Here is a 22,842-nt window from a genome sequence, read left to right on the forward strand (position 1 = left end):
CCCATGACGTAACGCCTAACAAATAACTAGTAGATATCTCTTCAATGAAATCTAGCTTGACACGAAAATGACACGAAGAGGAAAAGGTTTATATATAACTTTTCAATTGTCACCATACATATCCTCAAACTTAGTGGCTAGGAAAAGGTTCACGACAAATCATTCACATCTAAATTTATTATAAATTACTTGGTAATAAACTCCTTAATTTGAAGCAAAACTAGCTAACATATAATTATTGCATAAACTTAGCACTCTTATGAGAACTTAAGATCCAGAATTCGCAAGAAGTGGCCTTGAATACTTTTTTATTATTAATTTCAAGGTTTGATCTATCGATTGAAAACTTAGTTACTTGAATTATGTTTAGACAGATATGCAAAGCATCCGTTACTAATCACAAATGCAATTTAAATATTATCTATATGAGGTGGATTTGATAAAGTTGTCATTTTAAGCCAAACTAATGCTCTAAGCACTCTATAATTTTACTTCTAATCGAACAAAAACATATGTAGCTCCCGTTCCTGTGGGGGGAAAAGATCTACACAACTCCAATGACTGTGGATCTCGACATCGATTTCATGGTGCAATTTTTCATGCATATGTTATATACTCTACAAAACCGCAGAACAAGCAACTCCACGCATATGTATTGTATTTAGCTGCAGCTCGTCAGCACCTCGATCGGCATTTAAAAGCGAAAAGGGACCGCTGCTAAACTAGTTAATTATTACAAAAAATCTGGAGACAGTACTTCAACGGGCCGGTTAAAAATATTTGATCCAATAATTTCACCTCTTGAATCGAGACGTTCTTCCTTCTTGGCTGAAACCCTGTTGATGCTTATTCTTCTTCCCTCTCTGTCGTCGCCGCTTCATGTTTACTTCTTGAGGAACTTGCTTCATCATGAGACTAAATCTGCATGATCAGAGATCCAATGATATATAAAAGCACAGTAAGCATTGAAAATTCTCTCTTGAAAGCGGTGGGTTCGTGTTTAAAAATAAAACAGGAGGAAATTGAAGTCAGGGTCCTGCTTGGTGGATGATCGACGACCTAATTCTCCGGTGTCTAGGTTTTTACTGTTGTTAAATTACAATATACTGGAATCCAGGATTAACATTGGACCGATTTATTAACTGCCGCTGCAAGACTCTTGCGGTCTTGCCACCTGACCAGATGCTTGCACCTAGGCGTGCATAAAGTGCCATAGCATCTTCTGATCTCATCACATTGCATATTATATTCATCAGATGCTGCAATCATCCAGCTCTCTGTATTCAAGAAGATTCGTGACGATGGGATGGCAAATTTACCAGATTAACAGGAGACTTTACATCATCCAATCCATGGCTTTTTATCAGATTCGACTTGGGTCAAAGCAGGGTGGATAAAAGTCCAACTTGATTCCCCTCAATTCAGATACGAGGAAGGGTAAACAATTGATCACTTGAGCCATCACACGAACTATACTTAACATGATATTCTCACTATATTTTTAATTTTTTTTTATCAATAATGTAATTATTACATATATACCTTTTAAAACAAACCCAATTATTGAAGCTTTATTTATTAACTAAACTTTGTTCAGTAAATAAAAAAAAAAATCTTTGATTTTTTATACATAATTCTTATTCCAGTATTATATTTCAACCCGTATAAGAAAATCAATTTTAATTTATAATTGGATTTTGATTTTATAGTTATAATTAAACATATGATAATAATGATTAATCAAGAAGATGCATAAATAGATGTTAATGTCTTTTAGTGTTATATGATGTAATTAAACTGGGTGCAAAGCTGACGTGTTCATTTTAATGTCCATATGGTAGATCACTTAGCAGATATGGTGTTTTGTTCATCCAGCTTCTTCTGTTCTGGTGTCTCTTGGCTCTCTGTCCACTGGTTTTCAAGCTCCCTGTTTGCTTACTTCTCTGCAATCTTCCTTAGTTCTTTGATGTCTGTAAGTTCTTTTGCTCCTCCTGTGCGCCTAGCTACGCCCAGGTGTTTTGCCTGTATTCACATGCTTATCCAAAAAAAAAAAAAATCACTTAACAAATAATATAAACACATGATCCGAAATTATATACAAATTATATAATAAAATCACTACACCTAGGTGATTTGATATTTTTCATATTTTACAAGAAAGACTCACTTCTTTATGTACACCTTTTTTAGAATACCGTTTCATAAAGTAATAATATTTTTAGAAAGATTTAAAAAATATGATTCGGATCCGTTATCTAATGGTTGCAAGTAGGGGGTATTTTTACTATAATAACAATTGTTCTTTAAAATAATATTTTTTTATTTTAATTTTTAAAAATTATTTTTTATATCACTATGCCAAAATAATTCAAAAATATTAAAAAAAATTAAACAAAAAAAATTCAAAATTTACCCGTTGAAACACAATATCAAATTGGGATATGTTAATAATATTTCTTGGCCTGCGGCCTAGTAATAATTTTATATTTAGCTTGATGAATTATGAGAGGCATGTTAAAAGTAATATGTCTCTTGCGTAATTGTAACAAGTTCGTGGAATCTAATTTAATATTAGACCTTTACAACCACCTTCAAGGCTGCAAGATCACAGGACAGTAATCATGGCAGCAACAGCCCCAAATCACAGCCTGCAGTTACAACTGAAGTTTCGACATATATTTACAATCAGATTACAAGCAATAATTCAAGGAATCCTAGCTCTAATATCATAACTACACAGACCACAACTCCAGCAAGATCACAGGTGATTCCAACAATCACAGGCTTTTACAGATCCAGGACGACATGTTGTCACGGCATATTCCAGCATATGACAAACTTGTTATCCTCCCTGTGAATCACATAATATTTTGCTGGTTTATGCTGCAATATGACAAGGTGGTGTGATTAATTTTAATTAATGGGTTAAGAGCCATCGACTAAACAGCTAATTAGCAAAGGAAAGACTGTTTTTTTGGTTTCAGAAGACTACTTTACCTGGTCCTCACAACAACGTACTAAAATATTGCCACGAAATATTTAATACAGATTCAACATTAACTCTATGGCAAAGCAAGGTGGGAGAGTTTATGGTTAATTTTGCATGTAAAGACGAGGCGTTAGCGGGTAAGAGGGGGTTAGCCACTACACTAGAACTGTTGGAAGAAGATATGCGTAGCATGTGGTGGCCACTGGCTAGCAAATGCCTCGTAACTCACAGAGGCGAAGGTATTAAAGTGTAAAGAGGGTGAGAGAGAAGAAATTGTCTGACTCGATGCTCTGATGAATGATGCCCTGGGCGACTTTTTCTTGTTCCTTTGTCGTCTGACATTGGTGGGTTCGTAATGTTGGAGGGGAGCTGTTCCATTGAGAGCCCATTTTGGTGTTCTCTCCAAAGCTAATTATTTCATTTTATTTTTTTTTGTGAAGAAAAATACCTTTAGATTAGATGGCATGAAGTTGTGAATGTTATGTTAATTATTGTTTAATTACAAGAAACGAGGCTAAATTCCCAAAAGAGAGGTGTGTCTCATGCGGGGTAAAGCATCCTAGCTCATCTACATCAGCATATAACAAAGGAGCAAGACCATGTGCATGCGTCCCAGCAGATAATCATGCCAAATTTGCTAGCGGATTACCTTCAGGCAAAGTATGCCCAGCAACTACCCGTCAAAGCTTGCGAAGGAGAGCCCTAATCTCGTCAAAATAGGCTCACCGACCAAAGTATGAGATCCTAACAGAGCTGAAACTACCACGACAGAATCAACCTCCAATCCCCCCCGGTGATATCCCAAATTTCAATCCATGAAACGCTATCCAAAGTTCCGCTTGGAGAGAGGAACAAATGCCCATGTTCACTACAAAAGCAACCACTAATTTGTCGCCGGCATCCCTAGCTAACCCACCTGCAGCAGCCCTTCCTTAATGCACCTGACATGATCCATCAGCTGGTCTTTCCCGACTTACCAGGCATTTTTCTCAAGTACTGTCACGCCCCAAATTCTTATTATTCAAAAAGGCAAGCTCGACCTCTAGGACATAATCAAGAATAACTCCCACAGGATCACGAACAAAGACCTCAGTGTTGAAACATCGATCATTCCTCCACCTCAATAGCTGCCAGACCGTTACTCCAAAAAGAAGCCGCCACCGAGTCACATCTTGATTATTAAAATCTGCTTCCAGATTACGCAAAAACCAATTCTCAGATTAACCTTGAGAAAATCCAACCCATTTATCTTGATCTACCAGCCTCTCCCAAATTGTTCTAGCCCGCCAGCAATGGCGAAAGACGTGAATCATATTCTCCTTTATCTGTGCACAATCCAAAAGGCAAGGGTTCGATCATAGACAAACGTTTATGGAAGTACCGAAGCCCGTTAGTCAGTAATTTCCCATAGCCATCGACCATAGGTGAGTCCAAATGAGCCGGGAACCCTCCCATTTCTACACTAACTGCCAAATCTTATCACTCTCCAATCCACCATCGTCCAACAAAAAATCATTTGCAGACTTAGTAGAAAAGAGTCCACAATAAGTTAAACTACAGCTCAACCGATCTTCAAGAGCTTCTGAAGGATGAGGAAACATAGCTGTTACACGTGATACAATTTCCACTAGCAATATGTGCTCATCTACCATGTGCAAAACTAGCCAAGGGTTTAACAAGACCCACGACCCATCTATCAGCCCAAAAATACCCAAGAGCCATTCACTTGCTTCTCTAACTAATTCAGAAACTCCACAAATAGCACGCCGAAGAGGAAAGGCACCTGGCTGCGCTCTCAGTTCCGAACCTAGGAATCCAGGCATACCATACTTTTTAACAGTACTCTCACCCACAAAGCATCAGTATCAGAAAAATCACCAGCTTTCCACCCCAGTCGCATAATGTGTTGGGCTATTTCCAGAACTCAATCACACACAATTTACGTGGTTCGGCAACTTGCCTACTCCACGGAGCTACTGGTTTGTATTAATCAAGCTTAGAAACAATACAAACAACAAAACAAGGAGGAGGAGAAAATCTTCTCTACTCAACTCAAGCTCTCTCTCTCACGTTTTTCTCTCTGTGTTTTCACTCTTCTCTGCGTTCTTCACTCACCAACATTGCAGCTCTTCACTGAGCATACATATATATTAAGCTAGGAGTGAAGGGCATAAATCATGCCATGATTTATGCCCACCGTTTGCCTCCACTTGTGCTAAGTGGAGATTAGGTATTCCCACTAAGCACATAGTGGAGGTGGGACATTGCTTGTCTCCAAATAGCTAACAATCTCCCACTTGGAGACAAACAATGAAAAAATATCTTTTATCCTTGAAGACCAACTGAAGTTTTGCACAACTTCAGTTTATCAAGTGTAACTCCTTTGGTTAACATGTCAGCTGGATTCTTGCTTCCACAGACCTTTTCTAGCATTAGTTGCTCGTCATCCAGCAGTTGTCGGATGAAGTGATATTTGATCTGAATATGCTTCGTCCTGGAGTGAAATGCTGGATTCTTGGCAAGGAAGATTGCACTCTGACTGTCGCTATACAAAGTACCTTTTCCATTCAACTTGCCCAATTCCTTCAGGAAACTCTGTAACCATACTATCTCTTTTGCAGATTCTGAGACTGCAACATATTCAGCTTCTGTTGTTGAAAGAGCGACAATCTTTTGCAAGGTAGAACTCCAGGAAACAGCAGTACCTCCTAGAGTATACACATATCCTGTAGTGCTCTTTCTGCTATCAACATCTCCTGCTAGATCAGCGTCTACAAAACCTTCAAGTTTCAAACCACCAGCTGTGAAGGTAAGACATGTCTCTGATGAACCTTTTAAGTACCTCATGATCCATTTGACCGCCTCCCAATGCTGCTTTCCAGGATTGCTCATATATCGGCTTACAACTCCCACTGCATGGGCAATGTCTGGTCTGGTACAGACCATAGCATACATCAAAGAGCCGATAGCTGAGGCGTATGGAATCTTATCCATGTATCCACATTCTTGCTCAGTTTTTGGTGACTGATCTTTGCTGAGCTTGAAATGATTCCCCAGTGGTGTACTTACTGGTTTAGTATTATCCATACTAAACCTGCTGAGAACCTTCTTGACATACTCTGTTTGTGAAAGCTTTAGTACACCTTTGTCTTTATCTCTGAAGATTCTCATGCCAAGTATTTGTTTAGCAGCTCCCAGATCCTTCATTTCAAACTGTTTTGACAACTGCTGTTTCAGCTTATCAATCTCCTCAATGCTGGATCCTGCAATCAACATATCATCTACATATAATAGTAGAATGATGTAGGAGTTGTCAAAATGTTTGACATAGCAACAATGATCAGCTTGGCATCTTGTATACCCGGAACTGCACATGAAGTTGTCAAACTTCTTGTACCACTGTCTTGGAGCTTGCTTCAAACCGTATAGGCTTTTCTGTAGCTTGCAAACTTGATTCTCCTTTCCTTGCATTGCAAACCCCTCTGGCTGTTGCATGTAAATATCTTCCTCCAAGTCACCATGAAGGAATGCTGTTTTTACATCTAACTGTTCAAGATGTAAATTTTCTGCAGCTACTATCCCCAGAACAACTCTGATTGTTGTGAGCTTCACAACTGGAGAAAATATCTCAGAGTAGTCAATGCCTTTCTTTTGTTGAAACCCTTTGACAACAAGTCTTGCCTTGAACCGTTTACTTCCGTCATGCTCAGTCTTCACTCTGTAAACCCACTTGTTTTGTAAAGCCTTCTTCCCTTCAGGCAGTGTGGTTAGCTCCCAAGTCTTGTTCTTCAGCAACGAACTCATCTCATCCTTCATGGCTAACTCCCACTTGCTTGAGTTTCCATCTTGTAAGGATTCTTCATAAGTTAGCGGTTCACCACCATCTGTCAACAAAATGTAATTCAGTAAAAGTGTGAACCGTTGCGGGGGCTTTATCGTCCTCGAAGACCTGCGAACAGCTGGTTCAATTTGCTCCGCTTCTTCTTGTGTAGTAGCGGGTACAGATATGCTTGAGTCTTCTTGTAAAGGCTCTTGATTGTTGTTCTGCTCAGTAACATCGGGAAGGCCTTCTAATCTTATGAATTCAGATCCTTGTGGCCTTGTATCTGAATCAGCCTTATCTGTTTCTGCACTTGATCTGTCTTTGTACAGAACTTTCTCATTGAAGATCACGTTCCTGCTTCTGATAATCTTTCTATTCTGATCATCCCAGAACCGAAAGCCAAATTCTTCATCTCCATAGCCGATGAAGAAACATTTCTTGGATTTGGCATCCAACTTGTTGCGAGCATCAGAATCTATATGAACATAGGAAACACACCCAAAGACCTTTAAATGAGAGAGTTGTACCTCTTTTCCTCTCCATACTTCCTCGGGCAATCTGAACTCCAAAGGAACTGATGGTCCACGGTTGATCAAGTAAACTGCAGTATGAACTGCATCAGCCCAGAATGTTTGAGGTAGCCCTGAATGCAACCTCATGCTTCTAGCTCGTTCATTGATGGTCCGGTTCATTCGTTCAGCAATGCCATTCTGTTGCGGTGTGCCTGGAACGGTCTTTTCCATTCTGATACCATTGACAGCACAATACTCCTTGAAACCTCCATCAATGTATTCTCCTCCGTTATCGGATCTCAAGCATTTCAACTTCAGACCTGATTCAGTCTCAACCATAGCCTTCCACTTCTTGAATGTTTCAAACACATCAGATTTATTTTTCAGAAAGTAGACCCATACCTTTCTGCTGAAATCATCAATGAAAGTCACATAATACCGAGAACCTCCAAGAGATGCTACTGGAGACGGTCCCCATAAATCTGTGTGTACCAGCTCTAGCTTTCTTGGTCTTAAGGTCCTGCCAGCCTTCAAGAAACTGAGCTTCTTCTGTTTTCCAAGAACACAGCTTTCACAAATGTCTAGATCGACATTTTTTAATTCTGCCAGCTTTCCCTTCGACTGAAGTATCTTCATCCCCTTTTGACTCATATGGCCGAGTCTACAGTGCCATAGATGTGCTTGATTTTCTGCTTCAGTAGAGGCAATAATGTCTGCAAATCTTGTGGTCATATACAGGGTGCCGGTTTTCTTTCCACGAGCCAAAACCATTGCTCCCTTTGATACCTTCCACATACCTCCAGAAAAAAGGATTGAATGACCACTATCATCAAGTTGTCCGACCGAGATCAGCTTCTTCTTTAGATCAGGAACATGCCTTACATTTTGCAAGTTCCATATAGATCCATTCATTGTCTTGATTTGTACATCTCCTATACCCACAATATCCAATGGTTGTCCATCGGCCAGATAGACTACACCGTGATCTCCAGCAATATAGTTTTGCATCATTTCATGGTGTGGTGTACAGTGAAATGAAGCACCAGAATCAAGAACCCAATCATCAACAGGACTATGCACAGCAAGAATCAAAGCATCTTGTACCTCGTCTGTAGTGGCGTTTGCAGAGTCAGCTTCAGGTTTTTTCGGTTTTGTGCAATTCCTCATGAAATGACCAGATTTGCCACAATTCCAACATTCAACCTGCTTTCTGGGTCCGAACTTGCTTTTACTTCTGTATCTTGATTTGGATCTGCCTCTGGATAAGCCTCTATCCTGTCTCCTCCCTCGAGTGTTAATGTTGAGAGCTGATCCTGAACTTGAACTTTCACCTGAGTCTTTCCTTCGCACTTCTTCAGCTAAAATCAAGTCTCGGATGTCATCATATTTCAGTTTGGATTTTCCAGCTGAATTGCTCACGGCTGTCCTCATACCTTCCCAACTGCTTGGAAGTGAAGCTAGCAAAATGAGTGCACGGATCTCATCATCAAACTCAATCTCAACAGATGACAATTGATTTGTAATGGTATTGAAGTTGTTGAGATGTTGTGTCACAGAGGTGCTTTCTGTCATCTTCAAGTTGAACAACTTCTTCATCAGGTGCACTTTGTTATTTGCTGAGGGCTTCTCATACATCCCAGACAAAGCTTCCATTAGTCTTGCAGTGGATCTTTCTTTTGTAACATTATGAGCAACTCTTCTCGATAAGGATAGCCGGATAATGCCCAAAACCTGTCTATCAAGAAGTTGCCAATCTTCTTCTGGCATATTTTCTGGTTTGCTCCCCAACAGAGGAAGATGAAGTTTCTTCCCATATAAATAGTCTTCAATTTGCATTTTCCAATATCCAAAATCTGTTCCATCAAATTTTTCAATTCCCGCAGCTTTTATTTCATCTGCCATTTTAATATGTCTCGGATTTAAATCTGTCAAATCTGACCTTACAGATGTGTCCGGAACGGCCAAAACTATTGGAAACGACACTGAGATCACCCCAATCGGACTTCGGATGGCTCAGATCTTAACAGTCAAAGTTTTAGGTCAACAGACGGTGCTGATGAAGCCACGTGTCAGGCGGAAATAGTGTCTGCGAAACACTGAATCAAAACCCACTGTGATGACGTGGATAGATGACGTGTCATCCACGTCAGAACTCCGGACCCACCTTAGATGACGTGGCAAATGCACGCACTTTTTTGGCTGACGTGGCAGGTGATGACGTGTCTGCTGACTGGTCTGATGACGTGGCGGATGACTGTGCAGAATTGCTGGCGTGGCTGATGACTGGCTGCTTGCGTGGCGGGTCAACCCGGTTCAGTTGCAGACAATCGGGTGAAGACGACGCGTGGAGAGCGTGGCGCGAGTGGTCGCGCGTGGGCAGTGCTGTCGTCGGCGCGTGTTGGAGCGTGCGGTCATGCAGGACGTCGGTTCTTCGCCGGGTTTTCACCAGTGAATGCGTCTCTACTTCCTCTACGCGATGGTAATGTCAAAAACACGTTTTGAGAACTTTGATTTTTGAGTTTGGATCAAACACCCTCTTTTTCAAGAACAAGCTCTGATACCAGTTGTTGGGCTATTTCCAGAACTCAATCACACACAATTTACGTGGTTCGGCAACTTGCCTACTCCACGGAGCTACTGGTTTGTATTAATCAAGCTTAGAAACAATACAAACAACAAAACAAGGAGGAGGAGAAAATCTTCTCTACTCAACTCAAGCTCTCTCTCTCACGTTTTTCTCTCTGTGTTTTCACTCTTCTCTGCGTTCTTCACTCACCAACATTGCAGCTCTTCACTGAGCATACATATATATTAAGCTAGGAGTGAAGGGCATAAATCATGCCATGATTTATGCCCACCGTTTGCCTCCACTTGTGCTAAGTGGAGATTAGGTATTCCCACTAAGCACATAGTGGAGGTGGGACATTGCTTGTCTCCAAATAGCTAACATAATAAAGCATCATTCATTACGCGTAATTAAATCCTTTGGTTGACGAATCTTATCCAAACTAACTGCATGAATCTTCTAGTGATTCGCCATTGCACCTCACAAGAAATTATATCTGATAAGCCGCTCCACCGCATCACAAATGGTAGGGCGACCTTTCGAATACATAGCCCCATCATCCTTCAACGTCCTTTCATCCATGCAGACGTCAGGCATGGAATCAGTAACAGATTCCTTACAGATATGTAATCTGTTTAAATTTTATACTGATGCACTTATTATTATTCAGACTTATACAGATATGGTTGAATTGATGGTCCATATAGCCATTTCCTCCCCTGCATTTCTAAGAATTCTCCTTACAATGATTCTGATTTTCAATTCACCTGTTATTTTCTCTTTTTGGAAAAAAGAAAAAGAAAAAGAAGAAGCGAAATGTCACGAATTCGTGACCTCGCGAATAGATAATTTCCAATAATCCACCCATAAAACTGCACAAAATTACAATCTGTTGTTGTGTCTGTCTTGTTGCGTGAGCACGATGACCCATTCATTATGCCTAGCATCAGTGCTCTTTTTAGGCAACGATGGGAATGCGTTGAACACAATCTTTAAAATTTTTAATTTTTTTTAAAAAATTAAATTAATACTTTTTTAATATTTTTTATTATTTTAATTTGCTAATATAAAAATAAAAAATTATATCATATTAATATTTTTCCAAACAAAAATTATTTTAAATTTTTTTAATTCCATACAAGTTTTTCACTTCCGAACAAGTTTTTTTTGAAGAAGGGAAGGCAACAACATAAGAGATCTTTAGAAAATGCGATTCTATACAAATTTAAATTTTTTTTGGCTTGAATTTAATTTTTTTATACTTTTAAATTGTTTTGATGTATTAATATAAAAAATAATTTTAAAAAAATATTATTATTTTAATTTATTTTTAAATAAAAAATATTTTTAAAAAACCGCTATTATATTTTCAAATTATTACTCGTGCCGCACAACACTGTAGAAAAAATTCGAGCTCCATATGGACGTGTGCTAAAAGAAGTCCATGTCTTTCTTAACTGTTAATTTCACAAGGGAAAGAGATATGGATGGCCCAGTATAGGTGAGCTTCCCTGAACTGCCATGTCCATTTTGTTTTTCAATGATATTCGGCCTCATTACTACCGCAAAAAGTTGTTAGGAGTCTGATTGGCCCACGAGCAACCACCAAAAATAAGCTTTTTTTCGTTTTTTTTTAAAATAATCCCTCAACAATCGAATTTTTTATTTTTTTATCTTTTAATATTAAATTATTTTAAAAATTATACTTCATATTTTTATTTTTTTTTAAGTAATTTACCACTCTCATGGATTTAGGTTTTTTTTTTTTGTGATTTTAACCCTTAACGTTAGATTTCTTGAAAATTCAACTTCATGATTTTTTTTATTTGTTTTTTATAGATTTACCATTATATCATGATCATGATCCGGATCACGGTTTTAATAGGTCTATTCAAGTTAACTCAAGTTATCTTTTGGGCCGCTTTTTTTAATTGATGAATTTTATATTTCAGTATTGAGATGCTTGGAAATTGGGTTTATTATTTTTTTTCTATAAGGTTATCTCAATCTCATGGACTAGGTAGGTTGATATGAGTTGACTCTGTTTATTTTTTATCATTATTTAATTGAATTTTGTAATTTTTTTATAGGGTTATCCCGAGCTCCTAACTAGGGTTGTGAGTTTGACAAGTTGATCCGAGTTGATTAAGTTTATTTTTTTTGTTATTTTTTTAATTTTTTTTTCAATCTCACCCTCCAACAACTCAATCTTTTTTTTAATTTCATTCTTTAATATTAGGTTATTTGAGAATTAAGTTTTGTATTTTTTTTCAATTTGGTTTATGTGGAGTTATCTTGGTTTTATAGATTTAGTTTTTTTTTCTCGATTTCAACATTGAATATATTAGGGATGGAGCTTCATATTTTGTTTTTCATTTACTTTTTACAAAGTTATCTCGGTCCAACGACTCACATCACTAATTGAAGAAGTTGGTTTGGATTGACTTGGGTTATATATTTTTATTCTTTTTTTTATTTCACCCTTCAACATTGGGTTTGAAAATTATATATAGTAATTGTTTTTTTATTTTTTTTCGATAGGGTTATCTCAATCTTATAACCCGGGTTGCATGTTTGACATGTTAACCCAAGTTGATTCGAGTAGTTTTTCTTATCTTTTTTTAATTTACTTTTTTTTTAAATTTGTCCGGTTGATTAAGAATCGACTTTTATAATTTATTTTATTTGTTTTTTATAGGGTTTTCATGGTCTGATGACATAGATCTCGGATTTGACAGATTAATATTAGTCGATCTAATATATCATCGTTTTAATATTTTTTTAAAAAATATCATGTAATATATTATTATGTCAATATTTAAATAAAAAAATAGCATCAATTATGCATTATATTTTTCTTACATTAAAAAAAATCAATCTCGCTCCATCGTGTATCAATAATCTAGTATATGTCTCGGCACTCTTAGTTGCTTGCAAATCTTACACGAAGATTCGCCTAAGGGAATATTTAGGTGGATCGGGCAAAAGATAATCTTGTTTATCTTTTTAATCAATAGGGACTGGGATGTTTATATTATAGTAAGTCAAATTGATAGTATTTGCTTAATCATTATTGTGGGCATTTCGTGCAAGAACTTGTTACAATTTCAATTGAATATTATGAATAGATCCTACATGAAAGCCTTCCTCATGTTCAGTCGACGGCTAACTTTAGACGGGACTCAAAATCCATGGCTACTCATGAACAAAAACATCTCTACTATACATGTGTGGAATCAATCATAGTGCCTCTATCAACTTCTCAAAAGAAGGTTCTTAAAATGATCAAATCAATAAGCAACATGTGTTGGATATGTATACATAACCCTCATCCTAGCTATTACTTGTGTTAAAAAAAAACTTATACCCTGTTTATTTTTGCGTTTCAAAAATATTTTTGAAAAAAATTAAATTTTTTTTGCTTCAAATTAATATTTTTAATGTTTTTAGATCTTTTTGATGTGTTGATATCAAAAATAATTTTTAAAAAATAGAAAAAATATTATTTTAATATATTTTCGAGTAAAAAAAACCTTGAAAAATAATCGCATTTTCAAACATGCCCTTCACCAGATACAATTACTAAGGCACCTTTCTAATAATCATGGAAACGCCTATATATATTATATATTTTGAGGAAAAGTCCCACGTCACTCTCCCTTATACCAAACCATCTTATTTCTCAAATATACACTTGTTATGCCATTAAACTTGGAAAAATGTTCGTATGAAAAACTTGTACTGTATTCGATCTGAGTTTTTTTCACACCACTACTGCGATGTGATCAAGTACAAGATATTTAGCATGACATGTACTTGACTTTTGCGATTACAACGTAAAAAAAGCAAACGTGAAATAAAGAAAAAATTGGTGAATGGGAGGTTTGTTTGATGAAGATGCGTTGTTGATGACATAACAGCAATTGTAATATTAAAGAATGGAATGTGCTCTTCAATGTGAAGAAAAAATAATTAAATTAACTATAGCTTATTTTAAAATGGAGAAAACACCAATTTAGGTTAAACTAAGTATCCCATCACCATATAACTTCTACAAATACTATCGTATTTCAACCATAATATCAGACACATTTCTGTATTGCTTGGTTGATATATACATGCACTTGATTTAGGCTTAACTGATGTTATCTCAGACCTTAATTTTGTTGAATGAGCATAGTTTTCGATCGGTTTAAGCTAAGATCTTTAAATTATGAGTCAAGCGATAATTAAGTAATTAATGTGTTAAACAAGCTAAAAAAATTATACATTCACACACTTTAGCTACCTAGGGCCTTCATGGTGTGAATCAAGAGACAAACTTCAGTTGATCATTAAAATGAAATCTCACAAATTATGATTTACACAGGCAAGATAGTCTATTAATTAGTTGTATATATTCAGTAAATTATTTCAGTAACTTATTTCCGTGAAAATAGATACAAAGTATAATTCACTTCAATTTATTTATTAATGATGAGAATCCAAAAAAATCTAAGTAGTTTAGGAGTAAGGTTTATGTATTGGATAACCTGTTAATCTTTTGGTTCTAATAACCTGATCTACTCTTTTTAATTAAGGTGATTGGTAATTTGTACCCGGTAGATGAAGATAACTAGTAACATGTACTTTTTAAAATATCTTTTTTATGGATGCAAGAACTTTTAGATGTTTAAGCAAATATTTTTTTTTAAAAAAAAAATATACAATTATATTTTAGAGAAATAGACTTTAAAAATATATGTGTTAAAAATATTGAGAATGGATAGAATATTAACATAGAGATTGAAGGATTTATAAGGTATTTATATTTTATAAGTCTTGTATTTTAGTGGAGAAGAGAGACTGAATTACCATGAAAAAATAAAAATCATTAATGTTTTTTTTACACATATAGAGATATAAAGATAATATAATACAAAAAAATAATTGAACTCTATGGAACTTGGCTCTTCCCTTGATTATGCATAAAGAAACCTAATTAAGACTGTAGGTTTTAAAATTTTCAGGATTTTTTTGGTCCGTTCAGTTATTATTATATAATGGTCTATCAAGAATTACTTTTTAAAACGTAGAAGAGCCAAATTCCATTCATATTGAACGGGGAGGTGAATGCAGGCAATAATGGTTAAAAGTGAATAATTTCTCTAGACCCCTGCGCTTTGGCAATCTAAACTCGGGCGTGACCACCACACCCCTCAAAAAGATAAAAAAAAAAGCTAACGATTAATATTTAATACTACTACAAGTACTGTTCTTATTAGACCAGGATTGGAATTAATGATCATCAGTTCAAAGAAGCGAAGAGTGTCAAAAACTAATAAAACAAGTCAACGAAAGAGCCCAAACTCCAACTGTCCTCAAGAACATGGACTCTTGACCAGATACTCATACTTGTCAACAACGCTTGCTGGGACAGCTACCGTCACTTTAACAGCATCCGGTTGATTATAAACAGGTAAAACCAAACAGTACCTATCACTACATATTGGACCCACATGAACCGGCTTCCCTATTCCAAAGTCAACCCTCTCTAACCCTAGCCTTGACCATTGCGATATGATCAACACTCCAACTGAGTCAGGACAAGCTCTTGACTGGCTCACTGATTCTATCACTGATCTTACGTACTCGTTATCCACTCTTTCTTTAGCTCTTTTTATTAACATTGCCGAATAACCTAAACCCTTCTCTGCCAAATCTTTAACAGTTGTTTGCGCGCACCCTAGAACAAATGCATTGCCGTAGTACCCACTGGGTACACTAGGTTTGACTCGGTTTCTGATATTTATGCTAAAAAGAAGCTTCAAGATTTGGTTTGATGGTAAGTTTAGAGCTCTGGCCCAGCTCCTCCATACATGAGCTGATAGTACCTCGTAAGACGTATATGCTAACCCAATAGGTGTACTCGTTGACAAAGCGAGTTTCTTTAACTCATTTAGCCATCTTTTATCAAAAATTATGGAGGTGGGGGTGAGTCTTTCATTAGAGAAGCGACTTGTAAAACCACAGAGGTCTGGAACTCGGTTGAACTCGAGATGAGTCGCTGAGTAACAACGAGAAGAGTTTGTGGGATAAAAAAGGTGGCGATCCCAAATTGGCTTGGGTTTCAAATCATCCACTCGGTTTCGACTCGTGGCTAACTCAGCGAAAGAGTTGAGAAACTCGGCACTACCAATTCCATCGCAGACACTATGGTTAAGACCAACACCTAACGTGGCATCTCCACCTCTGAGCCACGTAAGCTGGACAACAAGAGGTGGGGCCCCTTTAAGAACATCTGCCACGCTGACGGACAAGAGCTTCCTCCATTGTGTCACGTACCGTGGGGCCCTATCAAAGTCGTTAATCGTGTGATCAGAGACAGCCTCCATAAACACCGCTCCTTGGGCTCGACACACAACCTCCAGGCTTGAACCATCGAGCTTGGCCCTGACACGTCCTGCGAGTGGATAATAAGGCACCAAAATCTTAGCTAATGCAGCTTTGACACGAGCTGTGATTACACCTTGGTCTAAACCTGGACGAGCCTTGAAAACAAAGAGGTACTCCACAGTGAAACGTAGAAAAAGCTGAGAATCAAGGGCTGAGAGAGACAAAACACAACTTGGGGTTGGCTCAGATGGTTTGATCACTATAACTTCTTTGACATGGACAGAGTTTGCCATATTTTGCACTTCTTTTTTTTCGTGGTTGTTACAACTTACATTTTGAGAAGAGGAGCTGCCTTTGGGATATATAAGGGGGGAAAATTGGTGCCTAGTGTAGTGCCTACCTATTAATTATTGTTTCTTGTTGTTTTTAGCATTGATAATAATATTATTGCCGCCGTGTGTATCTTTTCATTGTCTAACGTGAAAGATTTGTGCCAAGATTCTCCGGGCATAACTTTATGGAAAAATTATATCAAAACAACTGTTAACAGCTTGCCTTTTCTTTCAGTCTGTTCGGCGGAATTGATAGCTACCTCTCTCTCTCTATTTCTCTAATATCTCACTTTTTTTTCCTTGTTGGTTCCCTGGATATCGTCAGTTTTCTTTTTGGGGTAGATTATGAGTTGATGGACGTGGACGCTGATACCTGTCTACCTAGTTGCTAACGTCTACGCAGTATCCATTTACAACGAAAGATTAACGTATATTATTAGGCTTGTTTGCTTGCTAGTTGCATGCATCAAGATGATCACAAGCTTTTGGAGGTGGGTTCAAATGAATTTTAGGAAGGATGCTGATTTTAGTCTTTGGAGTTCTTTGTTGGGACATCGGTGGACCCATTAAATCAAAAAACCAAAGATTTGGAACAGTATTTTACAAAGACGCACAGCTTTGGTTTTGGACCCCTGCTTGGATAGGTATTGTCCCACCATGTCAATTACTTTGGCTTTCTGCCTCTCTTGATTTGGTTCAAATAGTGCTTGCAGATGATGGATTAAAAAAAAAAAAAAGAAACACAATTTATTAACGATGATGACATATATCAAATGAACATATAATAGCAAGAACGAAGATGTCTTTCTTCAAATATTAGATGGGTGTGTTATTTTTTATATAATTAACTAATGTTAAGCTTTTTAATTATTCTTAACTTAGTATTAGTATTAGAATTTCTGCTGAGAATATCTTTATGAATAAGATTAATTGGATAAAAAAATAATTTTAATATTTAAATTAACCCTCTATCCATCACCTGAACCCATCCTTGAAGAGTTATGGTAAATTTATTATTTTTAACAGCAAAAGTTAGTAAAGCTCACGTACGGTTGTATACAAAGCAAAACATGTGTGAATGCATGTGTGATGGTATTAATCAGTGTTTTATGCAACACGCAAACATTTGTATCAACGTACTGTCAAGCCAGTATTTAAATTGATCATCCGTTATTCAAATTAAAGGGATTGGAATCATAATTAAAATTAAATTCCAGAATTTCGAAGCTGTAAAAAATCAGAGAGTTGAGTATGAAGATTGTATCAACCTTGTCATTTGAGCTTTTGTATCAACTGGCAAGCCATACAATAATCACATAGTTTGGAATAATTAATCTCTAAGTAATTAAAATAATTATATATGTTAAAGAACCATCTCAAACTATTAGATAAGATCTCAAAATATAATTTATATTATTTTTTAATACATTAATTATTTTAAGTAAAAAAATTTCGAACTTAAAACTTATACGGACTCACACTATCTTATATTTAGATTTTATTAAATAAAACGAAGACACGATAAGATATAAATTTATGATCACTTTATTAACAAGACTCCAATACCATCTCAATAATCATCTCAAACTTAAACTAATACATAAATCTCAAGAGATTATACTAGGCAAGCTAGCTCTTGTGGTCTGAATTACTCACAAATTCAATTAACTCTACCCACGCTACATACACCATGGCCTATTGTTAATTGATAGGGGCCAGCTACAAGATAATTGAATTATTGGACCTCATATCTTGCTAGCCTGCAATATAATGGCACTATAGTTTCTCGAAAAATAAATAAATAATGGTACTAGATAGTTGAGAGAGGGCATCAAGAAGCAATATATGCGAGGCACACTGGTTTCTGTCGGGGCCGCGGACCCCAAATGTCTCTAACGGTGATTAAAGCATTTCGGACGCCTATGACTAAGCAATACACTTGGACATGTTGATAACTATATAAATTTTCTTCCACTTTATTTTCACCTACGGAAAGAATAATATCTAAAGTATGTCCCATCCTTCCTTTTTTATTGTCCTAACCTAGATCATAAATAACGAGACAAAAGCAAAATCTAGGATACCAGCTAACACTTAGCGATACGTGTCTGTGTATATGCTTGCTAAATGCTAATACCGTTCTAATTCTTTCTTTCTTTCTTTCTTTGTTTTTTTTTTTTCCTTTCTTTACCCGGTTTGAGTCCTTTTACGTGGGCTAAAAAGAAAATGTATCATAGACCATTGCACAGTACATGCACGTTCACGGCAAATGAGCATGTGAATGGACCTAATCTATCGGTTCTTTCCTGGTATATTTAACTAAGTTGATTCCTACCGAAACGAGGAAGATATTGAGTGGAACATGTATACAGATAAAGCAGTCAAGATTCTGGGATGTAATTTACTGTTTTATTGCTAGGAATTATGATAGATTAAGGGTGTGGGGATAAAAGGGTGTTATTAAAATTTACTAATATCTCTTATATATTAATTAGGATTTACTATAAATGTATACACTTTATGTAATTCTAATTTTATAGACAGTTAATGAAAATACAGTTCCTCATTTATGAAAATCTATAGCTTCTCATTTATGAAAATCTAGGCATGTTATCAAACCATGTTAAATCTCTGTATTTTTTTTTATCTATCTCTTTTATATTATTCATTATTATTGCCGCAGGTATCATAACAACCAACAACTATACATCACCAATATCTAGTCAAGGCTACTGCTGATACTTTTGAGAACCCAGCAGCTAATTTAACCTTGTAGATAGATTCCCCAAACCAATTACAGGTATGCTTTTGCAAATTTGACTCCCTTATGTTGGACCGTGGAGGACGTATTGTCTAGAAGATTTGTGGCATTGGCTAAGAAAACAATGTCGAAAAATTTTCTTTTCTGGACAGGCCATGCAGATTTTCTGCTAGTGCTAGCCAAAGAGGGCACCCTCAAGCTTCCTTTATTCCCATGGTAGATATGGACTATATATCATTATTTCCCTCTTACAAGCTATATCTATTTATTTTGTTAAGAGAATTTTATAAATAATCCCTAGATATTAGGTTTTCAGGTGATCAGAAAAGATGCACATCGCTGAAATACGGAAGCTGCCTTTTATTTTTCTATTTTTTGATGAACGAATAAAGCTGCTTTTTAATTTTCAGCTAACAAAAATTTTTAGCTGTGGTTTATAAGTGTTAACTGTTATCGTGCCTCGCTTATGATAATTTTTCCGGCCTGCCGATGTTGTAAGGATCTTTTGGAAAACCGCTTCATATATAGCACTTCACCATCAAATACACACACATATGAGCAAAAAAAACGCGAGTAAAAGAGGCTATAATTGAAAAATCATGACAAGGACCCCATTTATTTAGGTTTGTTTGGTTTTAGGTTAAAGGGGTTACAGGTTAAAGGATTAATATATTTACATATAAATTAAAGAATTAAATTCGAATTATAGTTTCCATGTTTCCTTGGGCATCTTGTCTTTTGCCTAGCTAGCTAGTATTCTGCAATATGAATAAAAAAGGGGATAAAAAAAGCCATAGAAAATAGAAAAACAACAACGGCCCCAAGTATTACAAATTAAGCTACGTACGTTAGTTTGGGAGGTCTGCGTCCACATTTATATCATTGAGTCAATCAGTATGCGCTACTTCTCTGTGTATATATACATATACATATACATCCTGATTGCTAGACGACAGCGCCGTGCCATTGATTTCAAACCTTTGAATACCAAAAGTAGTATTGTACTTCCATGAAGATCCGATGAACCGTGATAAAATTCTCGGTGACTTCTGTTCCAAGTTTTATATGTGATCTGACGCTGACACGTGTACAATCAACAACGTTGAGTTTGAAAGAATATTATTGGCTTATAATTGTATAGTTAAGAATGCTGAGGATTCGATCAGTTGCTAAAGCCAGCGATATGGGACAAGGACAAAAGGTGCTTGTTACAAAGTCAGTTTATGTGGTTTCAAAAAAGGAGCGAGATACATGTGGCTTGCCACGTTTTGATGACATAAATAAATTTTGAAATGTTTAAGGGTGTACGTTAGTGGTTTTTTTTTTTTTTTTCCTTTTTAGCCAAAAATCGATATGATGGTGCTGGTGATTAGAAGGGGAGGAGACTAAATTGACCATTATTTTTTTATTTTTAGTAAATGTGGATATCCGGATTAACTTACGCGCATCTCGATTAATTTTCCTAGACTCTAAAGTTAATGATTATGTAAACCTCTAGTAGCATTGAGATTTATGACACTCGAACTAGTAATTTTCAAAAAAAACAAACTTAAGACCTAATTAATTAAACTATATCTCTCAACTATTTGAAACTGAAAGTTGTGGGTGTTTTTTTTATTTTTTCCACCGCCAACTAGTTCGTACCCACTGCTTGCTGCTTGATGCAGCACAAAGTAGCTACTGCAAATCTTTTATATATATATAAAAGAAATTAAACCCTTAACGTTCAGATGAAAACCAAGAGGCACTATCGGTTAATTAACCGAATGCCCATTTCAGGGGACAACGTCAGCACTTAGATGAACTGAAGTTTATCAGAATATACCGAGTTAAGAAAAATTAAAGAAGTTAAAATACATTGGAGATGCTAACAGAATATATTCCTAGCTGTCTTTGTAAATCTATAAAGTGTGTTGGGTAGCTGGGCATCTGCAAACAAAAACAAGAAGGCATTTAGTTGAGTGACAGTGACAGTATGCATGACATAACTAGAGATTCCTTTGTCCTATCCTCACCTATCACCGCAAATATTTAGGCCATGTTTGTTTCCTGGAATTCACTTTCCGGGAAACCACTTTCCAAACTTTCCTGTGTTTGTTTGCCATTAGGAAAGTTGGTCAACGGAAAACACTTTCCGGTCAACGGAAAACACTTTCCAGTCAACGGAAACACTTTTCGGTCAACGGAAAACACTTTCCAGTCAACGAAAATACTTTTCGAATTTGGTTTGGTTTTCAGGAAAGTGTTTTTCCTTTTGGCTGTGTTTGTTTTCCGGAAAGTGATTTCCGGGAAACCACTTTCCAAACTTTCCTGTGTTTGTTTGCCATTAGAAAAGTTGGTCAACGGAAAACACTTTCCAGTCAAAGGAAAATTTGGCTTGGTTTTCAGGAAAGTGTTTTCCTGAAAAATTTGGGCGGAAAACACTTTCCAGAAGTTGTGAAAAATTTAGAAATGTCATTATTTGCTGATTATATCAAATTTGATCTTCAAACTTTTGATTGCTATATATAATTTGTTTTGAATATTTATTTTTCAATTCCATCTCTTAAAATTTAATTTTTATATTAATTTTGGTCCTTATTTTTATAATTGCTATTTGCTTTTTCCTTATCATTTTTTATTGAAATTTTTTATCTATCAAATTTGGTCCTCATTCTTTTGATTGTTACTTATTTTATTTGAAATAATTTATGAAATGTTAATTATTATTATTTTAATTTCTTCACCTTTTATTTTTTATTTTTATTTTTTAGATTTGATCTCTATTATTTTGATTATTATTTATTTTATTTGAGATAATTTATGAAATTATATTTTTTTTCAATTTCATTCTCATTCAACTTTTTAATTTGTAAGATTTGTTCCTCATTATTTTAATAAACTTGAAAAAAATAAAACATTAATAAGTTATTTTCCAGCTCATTTTCCATGACATAACCAAACACTGGAAAGTGTTTTCCAACTTACTTTCCATTACACTACCAAACATCGGAAAATACTTTCCCGGAATTCACTTTCCCGGAATTCACTTTCCCCTGAATTCACTTTCCAAAAGGAAACTATTTTCCAGCAAACAAACGGGGCCTTAACTTCTTTGCAGAAACTTTGGAGAGAGGTAACGAGGAGAATATCTTGCATGCAAGGAATTGTACAAGGATGATCATATCAATGTAAAGGAAAAAAAATAAATAATAAATTATTTCGAGGCTAGAGATAGGATGGGGTATTATTTTAGGTCAAAACCAAGGGCCTATGGGACCAAAGATGTTGCAAATCTCTAAAGTTATACAAATTAATGTTTTAAGAAACACATTTGATTAGATAAGAGCATTAAATATGAGGCTCAATCTTTCTTCTTCTTCTTCTTCTTCTTCTTTTTTCTTTTTTTTTTGGATTTGCATGATCTGCATGCTTATGCTTATTTCTTGATCCTGATCAACTTTCGTCTGTTTCCTTTTTGCCAGCTGGGTTTGTGATTGAACCC

At 36.0% G+C, this 22,842-nt stretch overlaps 1 protein-coding gene across 1 annotated transcript; it reads right to left on the reverse strand.

Moving 5' to 3' along the window:
- Positions 1-15,097: 15,097 nt before the first annotated feature.
- LOC7462083 (alcohol acyltransferase 9) lies at positions 15,098-16,587 on the reverse strand. The gene has a single exon (XM_002312134.4). It carries the CDS (start codon positions 16,556-16,558, stop codon positions 15,251-15,253), a length of 1,308 nt encoding a protein of 435 aa, XP_002312170.4. The 5' UTR covers positions 16,559-16,587; the 3' UTR covers positions 15,098-15,250.
- Between the last annotated feature and the right edge of the window lie 6,255 nt (positions 16,588-22,842).

This window comes from Populus trichocarpa, chromosome 8 (assembly GCF_000002775.5).
Source record: "Populus trichocarpa isolate Nisqually-1 chromosome 8, P.trichocarpa_v4.1, whole genome shotgun sequence".
Classification (NCBI taxonomy): Eukaryota; Viridiplantae; Streptophyta; class Magnoliopsida; order Malpighiales; family Salicaceae; genus Populus; species Populus trichocarpa.

Bases quoted from the DNA above. Each gene is read 5' to 3' on its own strand.
- LOC7462083 (XM_002312134.4), bottom strand. From the start codon at position 16,558: ATGGCAAACTCTGTCCATGTCAAAGAAGTTATAGTGATCAAACCATCT.